Raw genomic sequence first — 14782 nt, 5'->3', positions numbered from 1 at the left:
CCTTCCTGTATGCAATGCTTCTGTCAAAACCACCATCCGTGGACTTGCAGAATGCCTACCCAGTAGCATGATATTCCACACACATTGTTTATATTAAGAAACTCACTTTATGGCAGAAGAAGTGTGGCAATGGTCTATCCTCATGCGATTCATTGGTCTTACAGAGTTCCCCACCATTCTGTAGCAGTTGGTTTGATAGAATGGTGGAATGGCCTTATGAAGACTTTGTTACAGTGCCAGCTAGGTTGCAATATCTTGCAACCTGGGGCAAGGTTCTGCAGGAGGCTCTACATGCTCTGAATCAGTATCTAATATATGGTGCTGTTTCTTCCAAAGCCAGAAATAGTGGGTCCAGGAAACAAGGGATGGAAATAGGAGTGACATCAGTCACTATTATCCATAGAAAATTACTGGCAAAAGTTTGCTTCCTGTTCCCATGACCTTATTGTCTGCTTACCTAGAGGTCTTAGTTCCAAAGTGAGAAAAGCTTCAATCATGAGACATACCAGTAATTCCATTAAACTGGAAGTTAAGATTGTTGTTCAGCACTTTGAACTACTCATGCCTCTGAATCAACAGGCAAAGAAGGGAGTTAATGCTGGCTGGGATAAATGATCCTGACTACCAAAGGAAAATTGGACTACTACTCCACAATGAAGGTAAGGAGTATGTCTGGAATGCAGGAGATCCCTTAGAGTGTGTCTCTTTTTTTCTTTCCAGCTTTATTGAGATAATTGACATATAACATTGTGTAAGTTCAAGTTGTACAATGTGATAATTTGATATATGTATATATTGTGAATTGACTAGCACAGTAAGATTAGTTAATAATCCATCACCTCACAGTTATTTTTTATGATTTACTCTTAGTAACTTTCAAATATATAGTACAGTATTGTTAACCACAGTCATTGTGATGTACATTAGATCCCTGAACTTAATCATCTTACAACCAGAACTTTGTACCCTTTGACCAACACCTCTCCATTTCCTCCAACCTCAGCCCTTGGCAATTACCATTCTACTTTCTATTTCTGAGTTCAATATTTTTAGGTTCCAGATAAGTGAAATTATACAATATTTGTCTTTCTCTGCCTGACTTATTTCTCTTAGCATAACATCCTCAAGGTCCATCCATGTTGTGAATGGCAGGGTCTCCTTCTTCATTATGGTTGAATAATATTCTATATCATGTTTTCTTTATCCATTTATGTGTCAATGGATAGTTAAGTTGCTTTAATGGCTTGGCTACTTTGAATAATGCTACAATGAATATGGAGGTGCAGGTATCTCTTTAAGATAGTGATTTCATTTCCTTCAGATATATACGTGGAAGTAGGGTTGTTGGTCACATGGTAAATCCAACTTTAGTTTTTTTTTGGAAACCCCATACTGTTTTTCATTGTAGCTGTATCAGTTTACATTCTCTCTAAGAGTGTACAAGGGTTCCAATTTTTCCACATCTTCACCGACACTTGTTATTGTTTGTTGGTTTATTAGGCTCTATGCTGGGCATGGAGTGGGACTTGAACCCATGGCTTGAGTTCAAGACCTGAACTGAGACCACGAGTTGGACACTCAACTGACTGAGCTACTCAGGAGCCCCTTCTTGTTTTTTGTTTTCCTGTTTTTTTTTTTTTAATAGACATTCTAACAGGTGTGAAGCAATATCTTAGAGTATTTATTTGCATTTTCCTGATGATGAGCATTAGTGATGTGGATTAGTGAACACAACAAAGATGTGTTGAATATCTTTTTATGTACCTCTTGGTCATCATGACCTGAATTGAAATCAAGAGTCAGATGCTTAACTGACCTGAGCCATTCAGGCGCCCCCAAATCCTGTTTTAAAAATCTTGTTTAGGGTCTACTATTAACTAGTGAGTTTGGGGCAAGTTACTTAAATATTCTGGGACTCACTTTTCCTATTCCTAATACATGATGATATTGAACCAAATGTTCTCCAATGTTTCTTTTGGTTGCAGTGATCTGTGGCATTTCAGAATCTTCTGTGGTGAGAAAGAACTTGGTATATTGTATTTTTCAGAGTCCCCAATAAATAGCTCTCCAGTTCTCTAAACAGGTTCTGTACAAATTGAAAGAAAGTTGGAGGGCAAAACATCTCTCTATTACTGATGGAGGGCTTCTATTCTCTGTAAGTAGCTCAATCCCAGTAGAAGAAAGACGAGTTAATCTGAGCATACCAAATTTAGTCTTTTCGAATTTACTTACCAGATAAATCTCTCTGTACCTCAAGGGTAGAGACAGTAAAGGGACAGAGAGAAGCTAGGAGTAGAATGCAATAGACTTCCATTCCCTTAGAAAGTAGCATCAGAAAAAAAAAAGAAAGTAGCATCAGGAATGGAAAAATAATTTCTCACTAACAATATGTTAGAGCAGAAGGTGCAAACTGGGAAATTAAAATAGGTAACCATGTGTCAGATCACAGAGGTACTTGAAACCAAAGACTATAGGGAGTCTGTGCAGGTACTTGAGAAGGAGTAAGATGAAAACAAAACAAAATCTAGAGAAAAACATAGCAGTGATAAATTTAAAAAAAGATAATTTGGAGAACAAACAGGGGTTGGATGGATAAGAAAAAGAAAGAGGTAATAAAGGCTTAGGCATTTTGGTTTTGAAGGACATATTTCAAGAACAGAAAGGAGATACAAGGAGCAGGGTTATTCTGTCTTGATCCAGAGGACAGAGTTAGTATAATCTGGGTTAGAAGTCATGCCAAGATGGTCTTTGGTTGAGTTTAAGAAAGAGCTGAGGATTAGAGCTATTGAAATGTGTGTTGAGCTATTAGTAATGTTTTTCACAGAGTAAGAGTCATTCTTGTGGGTCAAATCTGGTCCACTTTCATGTTGTCTTAGACTTCAGGAGGTATTTTTAAACATTTGAGAGAGTAGTTAACATTTAATCAGTTTTAAAAGTCACCAAAAATATGAATATCCAATTCCCCTTGAAAAATTGGAAGATCTAGGAGCAATGGGCCCATTTACCTTAAAACCACAGTTAGACAGAGCTGTGTAGGGGTTGTTCCACGTAGACAAGGCATGTGTTTTTCTTTCTGCCACGGTCCCACCACTTCTAATTGCATAGTACCTCCACTTTTTCCATTGCCTGCCTGGTCTCTATATGCGTTTGGCTTTTTTTTTACCCTTGTTTTTACCTTGTTGAAATCTCTGTGAAGGAGGATGAATTTAATGACTTTTGACCCCACCTGATTCAATAATTTTGACCATTTTTGTCTAACTTTATCTCATTTTAAATATGACCAGCTTCTGTCTGTGGTGTGCTATTTTCATTATCTAAATTTTCATTATTCCGGTAATATTTCTTTTTGCTTTGGGACAACCATGAGAGCTTTTCATCTGCAATAAGCAAAAAACGGCCAACAGAATCTGCAGATTCCCAGGCAAAATGGGCATGGGGCATTGCTTCTTCTCCTTCCCAGTACTCTCTCACTGAGAATGAGGCTCCCTTGTTCTGGGTGCATTCTTTCTAGTCATTGCTTAACAAAACCTCATAGTACCCTACATGGTTCTGGTTGGCCTATTGGACTGTATAGCATGGTTTAATTTCTGAGAAGTGATTCCAAGGCCAAGACAGAAGGCTTATATACTTCACTGTCTGCCTAAGGAGTACTGATCCCAAATGAGTAGATAAGTGAGGACATGATTCTAGAGAAGCTGGGAAGAGATGCAAAGTTAGTGAGGGGACAGAAGCAATGGGAAGCAGGATGGCCAAAGAGGTGGTGACAGGGCAGGGACAGAGCAAAGTGTGGGTACATGGTACATGGCAGAGTGGATGAACTTTCTCAGGTAGAGATTATAATGACTGTTGTTACTTTTATGTATCATTGGTACTGGACTGGAGGTGGGTTCCTTTTGTGTTTGCCTCATCTGGTTGGTTGAGCGTGGCTTGTATTTCATTTCTTTATAGTGATTGACAGCCAATAAAATAGATGAACATTTGATATGATGATAAAGGGAAAGGAAACCCTGGTTACTAAGGAATGTGTATATTTATAATAATAAAACCACTATAATATAACATGTATACGCAGCGCTTTACCCCATAGGGTGGCTGTTCACTCACAAACATTGCCCCGTTTTTGGGAATAATTCCAGAAAATGAAATAGAATACACGTTTTTGGATATCACCAAACTACAACTCATGATTTTTCCTAGGGTTCATGCAACAATAAAGCATCATTTTCTTCCATGACATAAGTATTAAATATCAGAGGCATAAGCCAAATCTGTTACTTTGCTATAATAATTAATATAAATCATCAAACATTTAATTAAGTGTAAATTCCAAAATATGATAATTGACAAGTTTGCAGTACGTTAGAGCCTACAAGTGTTTTCACATATACTACTTTTGAAATTCCTCATAAGGCTGAGATACGACCTTTGATCCTTCAGTGTTGAATAATATGTTCCTGCCACTGCACAGTACTGCCATTTGCTGTTCTCAGCAGCTCCTGATTTTTGCTAAAGTTTATTTTCTAGTAACCCTTCAGCAAGGCAAATCACAACCAAATGGAATGTGTATCCCCAAAAGAATAATGAGGGTTGCCTTCTTGAATTAGATCATGAAATATCTTGGTCAACAAATCAAAGATTAACTACCAGTATTTATCTTTAAAAAATAATAAAAATGGAAATGAACATGTATGCATTTTGATTGTACAGGGCTGAGATATACCATAGAGTTGATATAAAGACCAGAACAATCCTAGCTCTACTGTATTATAGATACGCCCCATCTAAAGCAAACACATTGGGTAAAGTAGCCATCAGTAACGTGCAAGATAGCCCTACGTATTTTATGTAACAGAGTACAAAATATTCAGTGATAGGGTTTTAAATTCTACATTGCAACCAACCTTTAAGAAACTACCACTTGTGTAGTTTTAGTTTATCTTTGATACATCTTTGATACAAAGATGAATGAGGCATACTTATACTAAAAAATTATTCATTATTTATCTGACATTCAAATTTACTGGGTGTCTTGTATTTTCTCTTTGCTACATCTGACAATGCAAGCCAGAATGGCCAGGCATTTATTTATTTATTTGTTTGTTTATTATTAAGTTTTTATTTTAATTCCAGCATAGTCAACATACAGTGTTATTATAGTTTCAGGTGTATAATATGGTCATTCTAACAATTCTATACCTTACTCAATGCTCATCATAAATGTATTCTTAATCCCCATCACCTATTTCACCCATTTCCTCCACCCTCCTCCCTCTGGTAACCATCAATTTGTCCCCTATAGTTAAAAGTATGTTTATTGATTTCTCTCTCTCTCTCTTTTTTTTTTTTGCTCATTTGTTTTGTTTCTTAAATTCCACATATGAGTGAAATCATATGGTATTTGCCTTTCTGTGACTGATTTATTTAATTTAGTATTACACTCTCTAGCTCCATCCATGTTGTTGCAAATGACAAGATTTCATTCTTTTTGATGGTTGAATAATATTCCATTGTATACATATACCATATCTTCTTTATCCATTCATCTATTGATGGACTCTTGAGCTGCTTTCATAGTTTGGCTATTTTAAATAATACTACAATAAACATAGGGGTGCATGTATCCCTTTGAATTAGTGATTTTGTATTTTGGGGGTAAATACACAGTAGTGTGATTGCTGGATTGTAGGGTATTTCTATTTTCAGATTTTTGAGAGACTTCCATACTCTTTTCCACAATGGCTGCACCAGTTTACATTCCTGCTAACAGTGCATGAGCATTCCTTTCCACATCCTCGCCAACACTTACTGTTTTTTGTGTTTTTGATTTTAGCTGTTCTGACAAATGTGAGGTTATATGTCATTGTTGTTTTGATTTGCATTTCCCTGATGATGAGTGATGTTTTCTTTTTTTTTTAAAGTTTTTATTTATTTATTTATGAGAGACACAGGCAGAGGGAGAAACAGGCTCCATGCAGGGAGCCTGACATGGGACTCGATCCTGGGTCTCCAGAATCAGGCCCTGGGCTAAAGGCGGCACTAAACTGTTGAGCCACCCGGGCTGCCCGATGATGAGTGATGTTGTGCATCTTTTTTATCTGTCTGTTGGTCATATGTATGTCTTCTTTGTAGAAATGTCTGTTCATGTCTTCTGCCCATTTTTTAATTGGATTATTTGTTTTTTGGGTGTTGAGTTGCATCAGTTCTTTATATTTTGGATACTAGCCCTTTATCAGTTATCTCATTTGAAATATCTTCTCCCATTCAGTAGGTTGCCTTTTAGTTTTGTTGGCTACCTTTTTCACTGTGTAGAAGCTTTTTTTTTTTTTTAATTTATTTATGATAGGCACACAGTGAGAGAGACAGGCAGAGACACAGGCAGAGGAAGAAGCAGGCTCCATGTACCGGGAGCCTGACGTGGGATTCGATCCCGGGTCTCCAGGATCACGCCCTGGGCCAAAGGCAGGTGCTAAACCGCTGTGCCACCCAGGGATCCCTGTGTAGAAGCTTTTTATTTTGATAGTTTATTTTTCCTTTTATTATCCTTGCCTCAGGAGACATATCCAGAAAGAAGTTTCTATGGCTAATGTCAGAAAAATTGCTGCCTGTGCTCTCCTATAGGATTTTTATTGTTTAAGGTCTCAATACATTTTGAATTTATTTTTGTAATTGTGTAAGAAAGTGGTCCAGTTTCATTCTTTTACATGTAGCTGTCCAGTTTTCCCAACATCATTTTTTGAAGAGACTCTTTTTTTTCCAATTGTATTTTCTTGCCTCCTTGTTGAAATTAATTGGCCATGTAATTGTGGGTTTATTTCTGAGTTTTCTATTCTGTTCTATTGATCTATGTGTTTATTTTTGTGTCAGTATCATACTGTTTTGCTTACTACAGCTTTTTTTAAATATAACTTTATAAATATAACTTGAAGTCTTGAAGTTTGGAATTGTTATGCTTCGAGTTTTGTTTTTCTCTTTGGATTGCTTTCACTATTTAGGGTCTTTTGTGGTTCCATACAAATTTAGGATTGTTTGTTTTAGTTCTGTGAAAAACAGTGTTGGTAGTTTGATATGGATTGCATTGAATGTGTGGATTACTTTGGGTAGTACAGACATTTTTTACAATATTTTTTCTTCCAATCCATGAGCATGGAATGCCTTCCCATTTCTTTGTGTTGTCTTCAATTTCTTTCATCAATGTTTTTTAGTTTTCAGAGTACAGATCTTTCATCTCTTTGGTTAAGCTTATTCCTTTATTTTATTATTTTTGGTGCAATTATAAATGGGATTGTTTTCCCAACTTCTCTTTCTGTTACTTCATTATTAGTATATAGAAATGCCACAGATTTCTGTAGGGTTGATTTTGTATCCTGTGACTTTACTGAATTTCTGTACCAGTTCTTGTAGTTTTTTGGTGGAGTCTTTAGGGTTTTCTATATATAATATTATATTTGCAAATAGTGAAAGTTTTACTTCTTCTTTACCAATTTGGATACCTTTTATTTCTTTTTGTTTTCTGATTGCTGTTGCTAGGACTTACAGTACTATATTGAATAAAAGTGGTAAGAGTGGGCATCCTTGTCTTGTTCCTGACCTTGGGGGAGAAGTTCTTAGTGTTTCCCTATTAGGTATGATGTTGGCTGTGGGTTTTTCATATAAAACTTTTTTATGTTAAGGTATATTCCCTCTAATCCTATTTTGTTGAGGGTTTTTATCATGAGTGGATATTGTATTTTGTCTGATGTTTTTTCTGAATCTATTGAAATGATCATATGGTTTTTATCCTTTCTCTTATTGCTGTGATGTATCACAGTGATTGATTTGTGAGTATCCAACCACCCTTGCATCCTGAAAATAATCCTATTTGATTGTGGTGAATGATTTTTTTTGGTTTGCTGGTATTCTGTTGAGAATTTTTGCCTCTATGTTCATCAGGAATATTGGCCTGTAGTATTCATTTTTGTGGTGTCTTTATCTGGTTTTGGTATCAGGGTAATGCTGGTCTCATGGAATGAATTTGGAATGTTTTCCTCCTTATCTATTTTTTTGGAATAGTTTGAGAAGAATAAGTATTAACTCTTCTTTAAATGTTTAGTAGAGTTTGCCTGTAAAGACATCTGACCCTGCACTTTTATTTGTTGAGAGTTTTTGATTATGGATTTAATTTCATTGTGACAATTTTCTTTTTCTTCATGTTTTAGTTTTGGTAGGTTGTATGTTTCTAGGAATGTATCCATTTCTTATAGGTTGTCCAATTTGTTTGTATATAATTTGTCATAATATTCTTTTACAATTGTTTGTATTTCTGTAATGTTGGTTGTTATTCCTCCTCTTTCATAGTGATTTTGTTTATTTGAGTCCTTATTATTTTCAAAATGGTCAGGCCTTTCCAGCTCTCCCTCAACCAATCAAATGTTGATCACTCATGGAATAGTGTGATTGTGGACGCCCCTGGGAGTATAAAACGCTCTGCCACTGAAGCAATCCCTAAATGTACTGACATCTGAGGGTATTTTCTGACACCACTTGCAACAGGTAGGGCAACAAGTGGCAAGCAAGAATTAAGAGGAATTTTGGGCATCCCAGTTTCATATCAATTATACAATCTTTTTGCTATTTTTGTTTTTTGTTTTTAAAGTAAGTTATAGGGATGCCTGGGTGGCTCAGCGGTTAAACATCTGCCTTTGTCTTAGGGCATGATCCTGGAGTCCTGGGATCAAGTGCCACATTGGGCTTCCTGCATGGAGCCTGCTTCTCCCTCTGCCTATGTTTCTGCCTCTCTCTTTCTGTGTCTCTCATGAATAAATAAATAAAATCTTTACAAAAAGTAAAGTAAATTATATGCTTAACAAGGGCCTTGAACTCATGACCCTAAGGTCAAGAATTGCACACTCTACTAATTGAGCCAACCAGGTGCTCCTATTTTTGTTTTTAGTATTTCCCTATAGTAACCAGATATAATAGAAAATCATTTAGTACTACAATTAAAGTGGAAATTTTTTTTTCAAGAACCAGCCTCTGTAATATTCAAATTCTGCATACAAAAGTGAACACGTAAGAATGGGCAATGCTCATTTCCTTCATTGTTGTCTGTTTATCAGTAAGGACCAGGGAGACTGCACATCTGTTTTTTTCCAAGATATTTCTGGTTTATGCCTCCTCTCTTGGCTTAAATATTAATAGCACCTGTTTCACTTTCAAAAATTTCTCAGTTTGGAAAATAAATTTTCTTTTCTCCTTATTAAGATTTTCATAGTGCTTCTCACTGCAAATGGGCACTATTCTCAACTTCATTACAATGGGAAACAAAAATAGCTGACCTTTATATCCCCCATAGAGGGGCTCACTTTCTTTTTCTAGTTCCAATTTAAGAGAAGTACCTACAAGGCAAGGAAGTACCCTCTCTCCACTCCTTTTCAACATTGTACTGGAAGTTGTAGCTAATGCAATAACACAAGAAAAGGAAATAAAAGGTATACAGATAGGAAAGGAAGAAGTTAAATAGAATTTGTTCACAAATGATATGATCATCTATGTAGAAAATAAAAAAGCATCAACAAAAAAATCCTGGAACTAATAAGCAAGTACAGCAAAGATGCAGGACACAAGGTTAATATACAAAAGTCAACTGCTTTCCTACAGACTAGTAATAAAGAAGTAGAATTTGAAATTAAATCACAATACCATTAAAAATTTTTAAAAAAGATATTCTTTATTTATTCATAAGAGACACAGAGAGAGAGAGAGAGGCAGAGACACAGGCAGAGGGAGAAGCAGTCTCCATGCAAGGAGCCTGATGCAGAACTCGATCCCCAGACTCCAGGATCATGCCCTGGGCTGAAGGCAGGCGCTAAACCGCTGAGCCACCCAGGGATCCCCACACAATACCATTTATATTAACACCTCTGAAAGTAAAATACTTACATATAAATCTAACAAAATATACAAGATCTATATGAGGGAAACTACAAAACCCTGATGAACAAAAAAGAAAAAAGAGATATTTCATGTTTATGGATGGGAAGACTTAATATTGTCAAGATGTTAATTCTTTCCAACTTGATCTATAGATTCAGTGTAATCCCAATCAAAATCTCAGCAGGTTATTATGTGGATATTGACAAAGGTACAATCCAAGAAAGAAATAATTGATAAGCTGGACTTCATTAAAATAAAAAATGTATGTCCTGCAGAAAATAATATCTAGAGGAGAAAAAGACAAGGCACAGATGGAAGAAAATATTTTTAAAAGACACATTTGATAAAGGACTGTTATCCCAAATATACAAAGAATGCTTAAAACTCAACAATAAGAAAACAAGCAACTGAAATTAAAAATGGACCAAAGGCCTGAACAAACATCTCACCAAAGGGGATATACAGATGGAGATAAGTGTATGAAGAGTGAGATACCACTACACACCCATTAGAATGGCCAAAATCTACAACACTGATAGCACCAAATGTTGTTGAGGATGTGGCACAGGAGCTCTCATACTGCTGGTGGGAATGCAAAATGGAACATTCACTTTGGAAGATTTTGGTGGTTTCTTAAAAAACTAAACATTTTTACTATATGATCCAGCAAACATGCTTCTTGATATTTATCTAAAGGAATTGAAAACTTATGTTCACACAAAAACCTGCACACAGATGTTTATAGCAGCTTTATTCATAATTGTCAGAACCTAGAAGCAACTTAGATGTACTTCAGTAGGATAAATAAACTGTGGTTTATTAATAAACTGTATGTTTTAGACAATGGAATATTACACAACGCTAAAAGTAAATGAGTTAGCAAGCTATGAAAAAACATGAAGGAACTATAAAATGCATACTAATAAGTGAAAGAAGCCCATCTGAAAAGGATACATAATATAGGAGTTTAACTATATGTCATTTTGGAAAAGGCAAAAGTATGGAGATAGTAAAAAGTTCAGTAGTTTCCCAGAGTTGGGGCAAGAAGGGGTCAATAGGAAAAGCACAAGGGATTTTTAGGGCAGTGAAAAAACTCTGTATGATACCGTAATGATAGATATATGTCACACATTTGTCCATAGCCATAGAATGTACAACAACCAAGAGTGATAGTTATGTAGATTATGGACTTTTGGTGATTATGTGTCTATATAGGTTCATCAATTGTAACAAATGTACCTCTGGAAAGGGATGTGATATTGGAGGAGGCTATGCATATGTAGGGACAGGGAGTATATGGGAGATTTCTGTACCTTTCCCTCAATTTTGCTACAAACCTTAAGCTACTGTAAAAAGTCTTAATAAAAAAAAGTCTCAAGTAAGGACTTGAATGGCCATAGTGAGCCAATCAAGTGTACCTAGAATGTGAAACACTGTGAGTGGTCCATCTGAGGTCATGTACCTGACTCTAAATGAATAAGATATGGCTGGATTTGGAGAGGAACTTGGGGAGCAAGTTCGTGAAGTGTAAACATAATCATGGGGACCAGTTTCTTTGAAAAATTTCAGAAGTAGGGAGATATTTGAGCAAGGAACATTCCCTAAGAGAGGCCCACTACAAATTAATTTAACACTGTGTAGTGCTATTTCTTATTCGCACAAATTTATTTCTCAAATTTCAGATGCTACCCCTTCATGAAAATATTTTAGGATTTGATGGTTATGTTCACCTTATCTACACTGCTCATGATTTTAAAGTCTTTGAAAATATCCTCTCTCCTTCTTTATCTTGCCAGATGGTATGTATGGTTCTTACCTTTTTTTAGGTGTTTTCACCTAGCAGCAGCTTGGTCACTTAAAATGCTTTTTTCTGGATCACATTTAATTCCTTTATAGGGTTTGTACATCATAGTTTGGTGTAATTTTGATCATCAATATACTGTTGTTGTCATTTTTAGATAGAATTGTTTTATTCAGGGGACAGTCAACTCCAGTCTGTTTCCCACATTGGAGTTGAAGGAGTTTGTGTGAGTGTGTGTGTGCGTGCATGTGGGTGTTATTGCCAGCTATAATTTGGATAATATTTCATGTGTGTAGTGATGTTTGAAGATGGGATGTATAGCTATTTAGATATATAAATAGTTTAGATTACTTATTCCAAAACTTACTTGTTGATAATAAAATTCTTTTATTAGTTTTTTGGCCATGTCACACAACCTCAGGAAATTTGTTTATAGTTTATCTCGATTTGCCCAAACATTTTCTTACATGGAAGAGCTTAATGTTTTCTGCAGGATAGGGCATTTCAGCATGCAATCTACCCCTCACATAATTTATCAGAATAGCAAATAAAAAATCTTAAAATTTGTCTCTGGAGAGTCCTTGAGTTTCTCTTTTCCTTCTGGAGAAGTGACTCTGTCTATCATTTGTTTTCTGTCTTTAACCATGTCTGTATCCATGACATGAATAGTCTAATGCCATGATAAACTAACAGATAATCCAGTTAGCTTGCTTTTAATTTACTTGCTGCAGTATACTAAACGACAAAAGGTGAGCAAAAGCATGTTATATGATCTAAGGAGCTCTATAAATGTTAGCTGTTCCTTTTTGCCTTAGAATAACAGAATAAAAATACATAATGACTACCGATCAAGGTTTAAGCTTTCATAGTATGTCTTTAGAAATCTTAACATGTTAATATATGGGCAAATTCTAATATGTTTCATAGGGAAGATTAATAAATATTGCTAATTATAATATTGCTCAGATTAAATCTAATGGGTGGTTATGTGGTTAATTTAAAATTTAGAAAAAATTAAATCCTCTAATAAGTGAGGATCTTGGCCCTCTCTTGTGAAGTGGTAATTGGGTTTTGTTTTGGAATTTGCAGATAATTGTATGGAATGTCTATATTCAGAAATCTCTAATGTGGAGTTAGGGACATAATTCAGAATAGTTCCATTGTTGGATCAATATGTCAGCGGTATTAAACAGACAAAATAAAGTTTAAAATTGTATTTATAGTCAAGTCAAGATTTAAAAATATTATAGATCCTTTTAAGAAGTTGTTTCAGGTTTTTTGTTTTTGGTCAGTGGTCAAATAGATTATGTGGTATGGAATTTCTCAGCTCCAGTTTTAAGCCAATTCATTTTTTTTTTTTTAAGATTTTCTTTATTTATTCATGAGAGACACAGAGAGAGAAAGAGGCAGAGGCACAGGCAGAGGAAGAAGCAGGCTCCATGCAGGGAGCCCGACGTGGGACTCGATCCTGGGTCTCCAGGATCACACCCTGGGCGCCAAACCGCTGAGCCACCCGGGCTGCCCAAATTAATTGTTAATTAATGCAGAATAGGTAGAGGATTGAATTTTAGTAACATTTTTGGTGAATTTTTTTTTTTTGGTGAATTTTAGTAATTCAGTAATAATTTTGGTGAATTGATAGATTGATAGTGTTGGTGGATCACTATGGTGTGGTTGGCAGTTTCTGTTTTGGAGTCAGGCAAACACGACTCCTGACCCAGCTCTGCTTCCTAATAGTCACATGACTGCAGACAAGGGACTCTCAGTTTTCTCATCAATCAAAATGGGGGTAATAATAGTACTTCCTTCATAGAATTGCATGAAATTAAATGAGATCATCCAGATAAAGCTCTTAACTCAGTATCTGGCACATAGTAGGTGCTGTAGAAATAATTCTTGTTCTTCCTCTTTCTCCTTGTTATTTTGTTTTTATTTATTTTTTTATTCTTTCCTTTGTCCTTTTCTGTTTTTCACCAAATTTTGGACTATCTAAAACAGGATTAAAGAAGCTGCAGTTATTGAATTCTGAAGGTATACTGCAGGTAGTACAAGAAACTCACTAGATGAGAAAATTACCCCTTGGAAATATTTAAGACATGAAAGGAGAAGTAAGAGAACAATAGATACTTTATTTGGATGGATTACCTCCAGGGATGAGTGGGACTAGCCCCCCCAGTATTTTTTGTTCACATTGGGCTACTTCCATGCTGCAGCATGAAGGTCTTTTATGCAGCCAAACTATGGAACTGGGTTTAGAGGGACGGATCATATTGGAATCCTGACATCATAGCTACAACCTCTTGTCTTTACAAAGCAATGCCATGTGGGACATCAGAAATGGATTACATTATAGAGTGACCAGGATTTTTGCAAGTAAATTTTTTTTTTTTTAAACAAACCATGTACAAAGCATGACGGAAAGTACTGGAAAGCCTGAAGAAAGGAAAACTGAATCCAGTCCCAACTCTGCCACAGATTGGTGTGGCCTTGGACAAAAAGTTTATTTTTATTTATTTATTTTTAAAATGTTTTTACATTTATTTTTATTTTTTAAAAATATTTATTTATGATAGACAGAGAGAGAGAGAGAGGCAGAGACACAGGCAGAGGGAGAAGCAGGCTCCATGCACTGGGAGCCCGACGCGGGACTGGATCCCGGGTCTCCAGGATCGTGCCCTGGGCCAAAGGCAGGCGCCAAACCACTGAGCCACCCAGGGATTCCCTGGACAAAAAGTTTAAACTCTGCTCCTTTACTTCTAAAATTATACAATCATAATGTTGAATTCCTAGATGATCTCAAAGGTAAATTCTGGCTCAAATATTTTCTAATTCTACATTAGATCCTGTGGCAATTACACTAATATTTTGTATCTCTCCTGGTTCAAGGTTACCTTGTGAAAAGAGCAGACATAGGGAAAAAGATCTTGGGAACAGAACAAGACTTGAAATCAGGGTTCTGATTCCTTGGGAAATCCCTTGACCTGGTGCATTTTAACCCTGACTGCATATTCAACCAATCTGGGAAGATTTTGAAGACACTGATGTTGGATCCCGCTCTTGAAGATTCTA

At 36.0% G+C, this 14782-nt stretch overlaps 1 protein-coding gene across 1 annotated transcript in view; it reads left to right on the top strand.

Moving 5' to 3' along the window:
• The first annotated feature begins 638 nt into the window (after positions 1-638).
• ADAM23 (ADAM metallopeptidase domain 23) overlaps positions 639-14782 on the top strand; it is a 193358-nt gene continuing 179214 nt past the window's right edge. The window contains exon 1 of the mRNA XM_077885567.1: positions 639-659. Within this exon, the coding sequence (XP_077741693.1) occupies positions 654-659 (6 nt within the window). The 5' untranslated portion in view covers positions 639-653. The remainder of the gene's footprint in view (positions 660-14782) is intronic.

The sequence above is a fragment of the Canis aureus genome, chromosome 36, assembly GCF_053574225.1.
Source record: "Canis aureus isolate CA01 chromosome 36, VMU_Caureus_v.1.0, whole genome shotgun sequence".
Classification (NCBI taxonomy): domain Eukaryota; kingdom Metazoa; phylum Chordata; class Mammalia; order Carnivora; family Canidae; genus Canis; species Canis aureus.
Note: the sequence above shows the minus strand (reverse complement) of the source record. Positions and strands in the feature narration are given on the sequence as shown.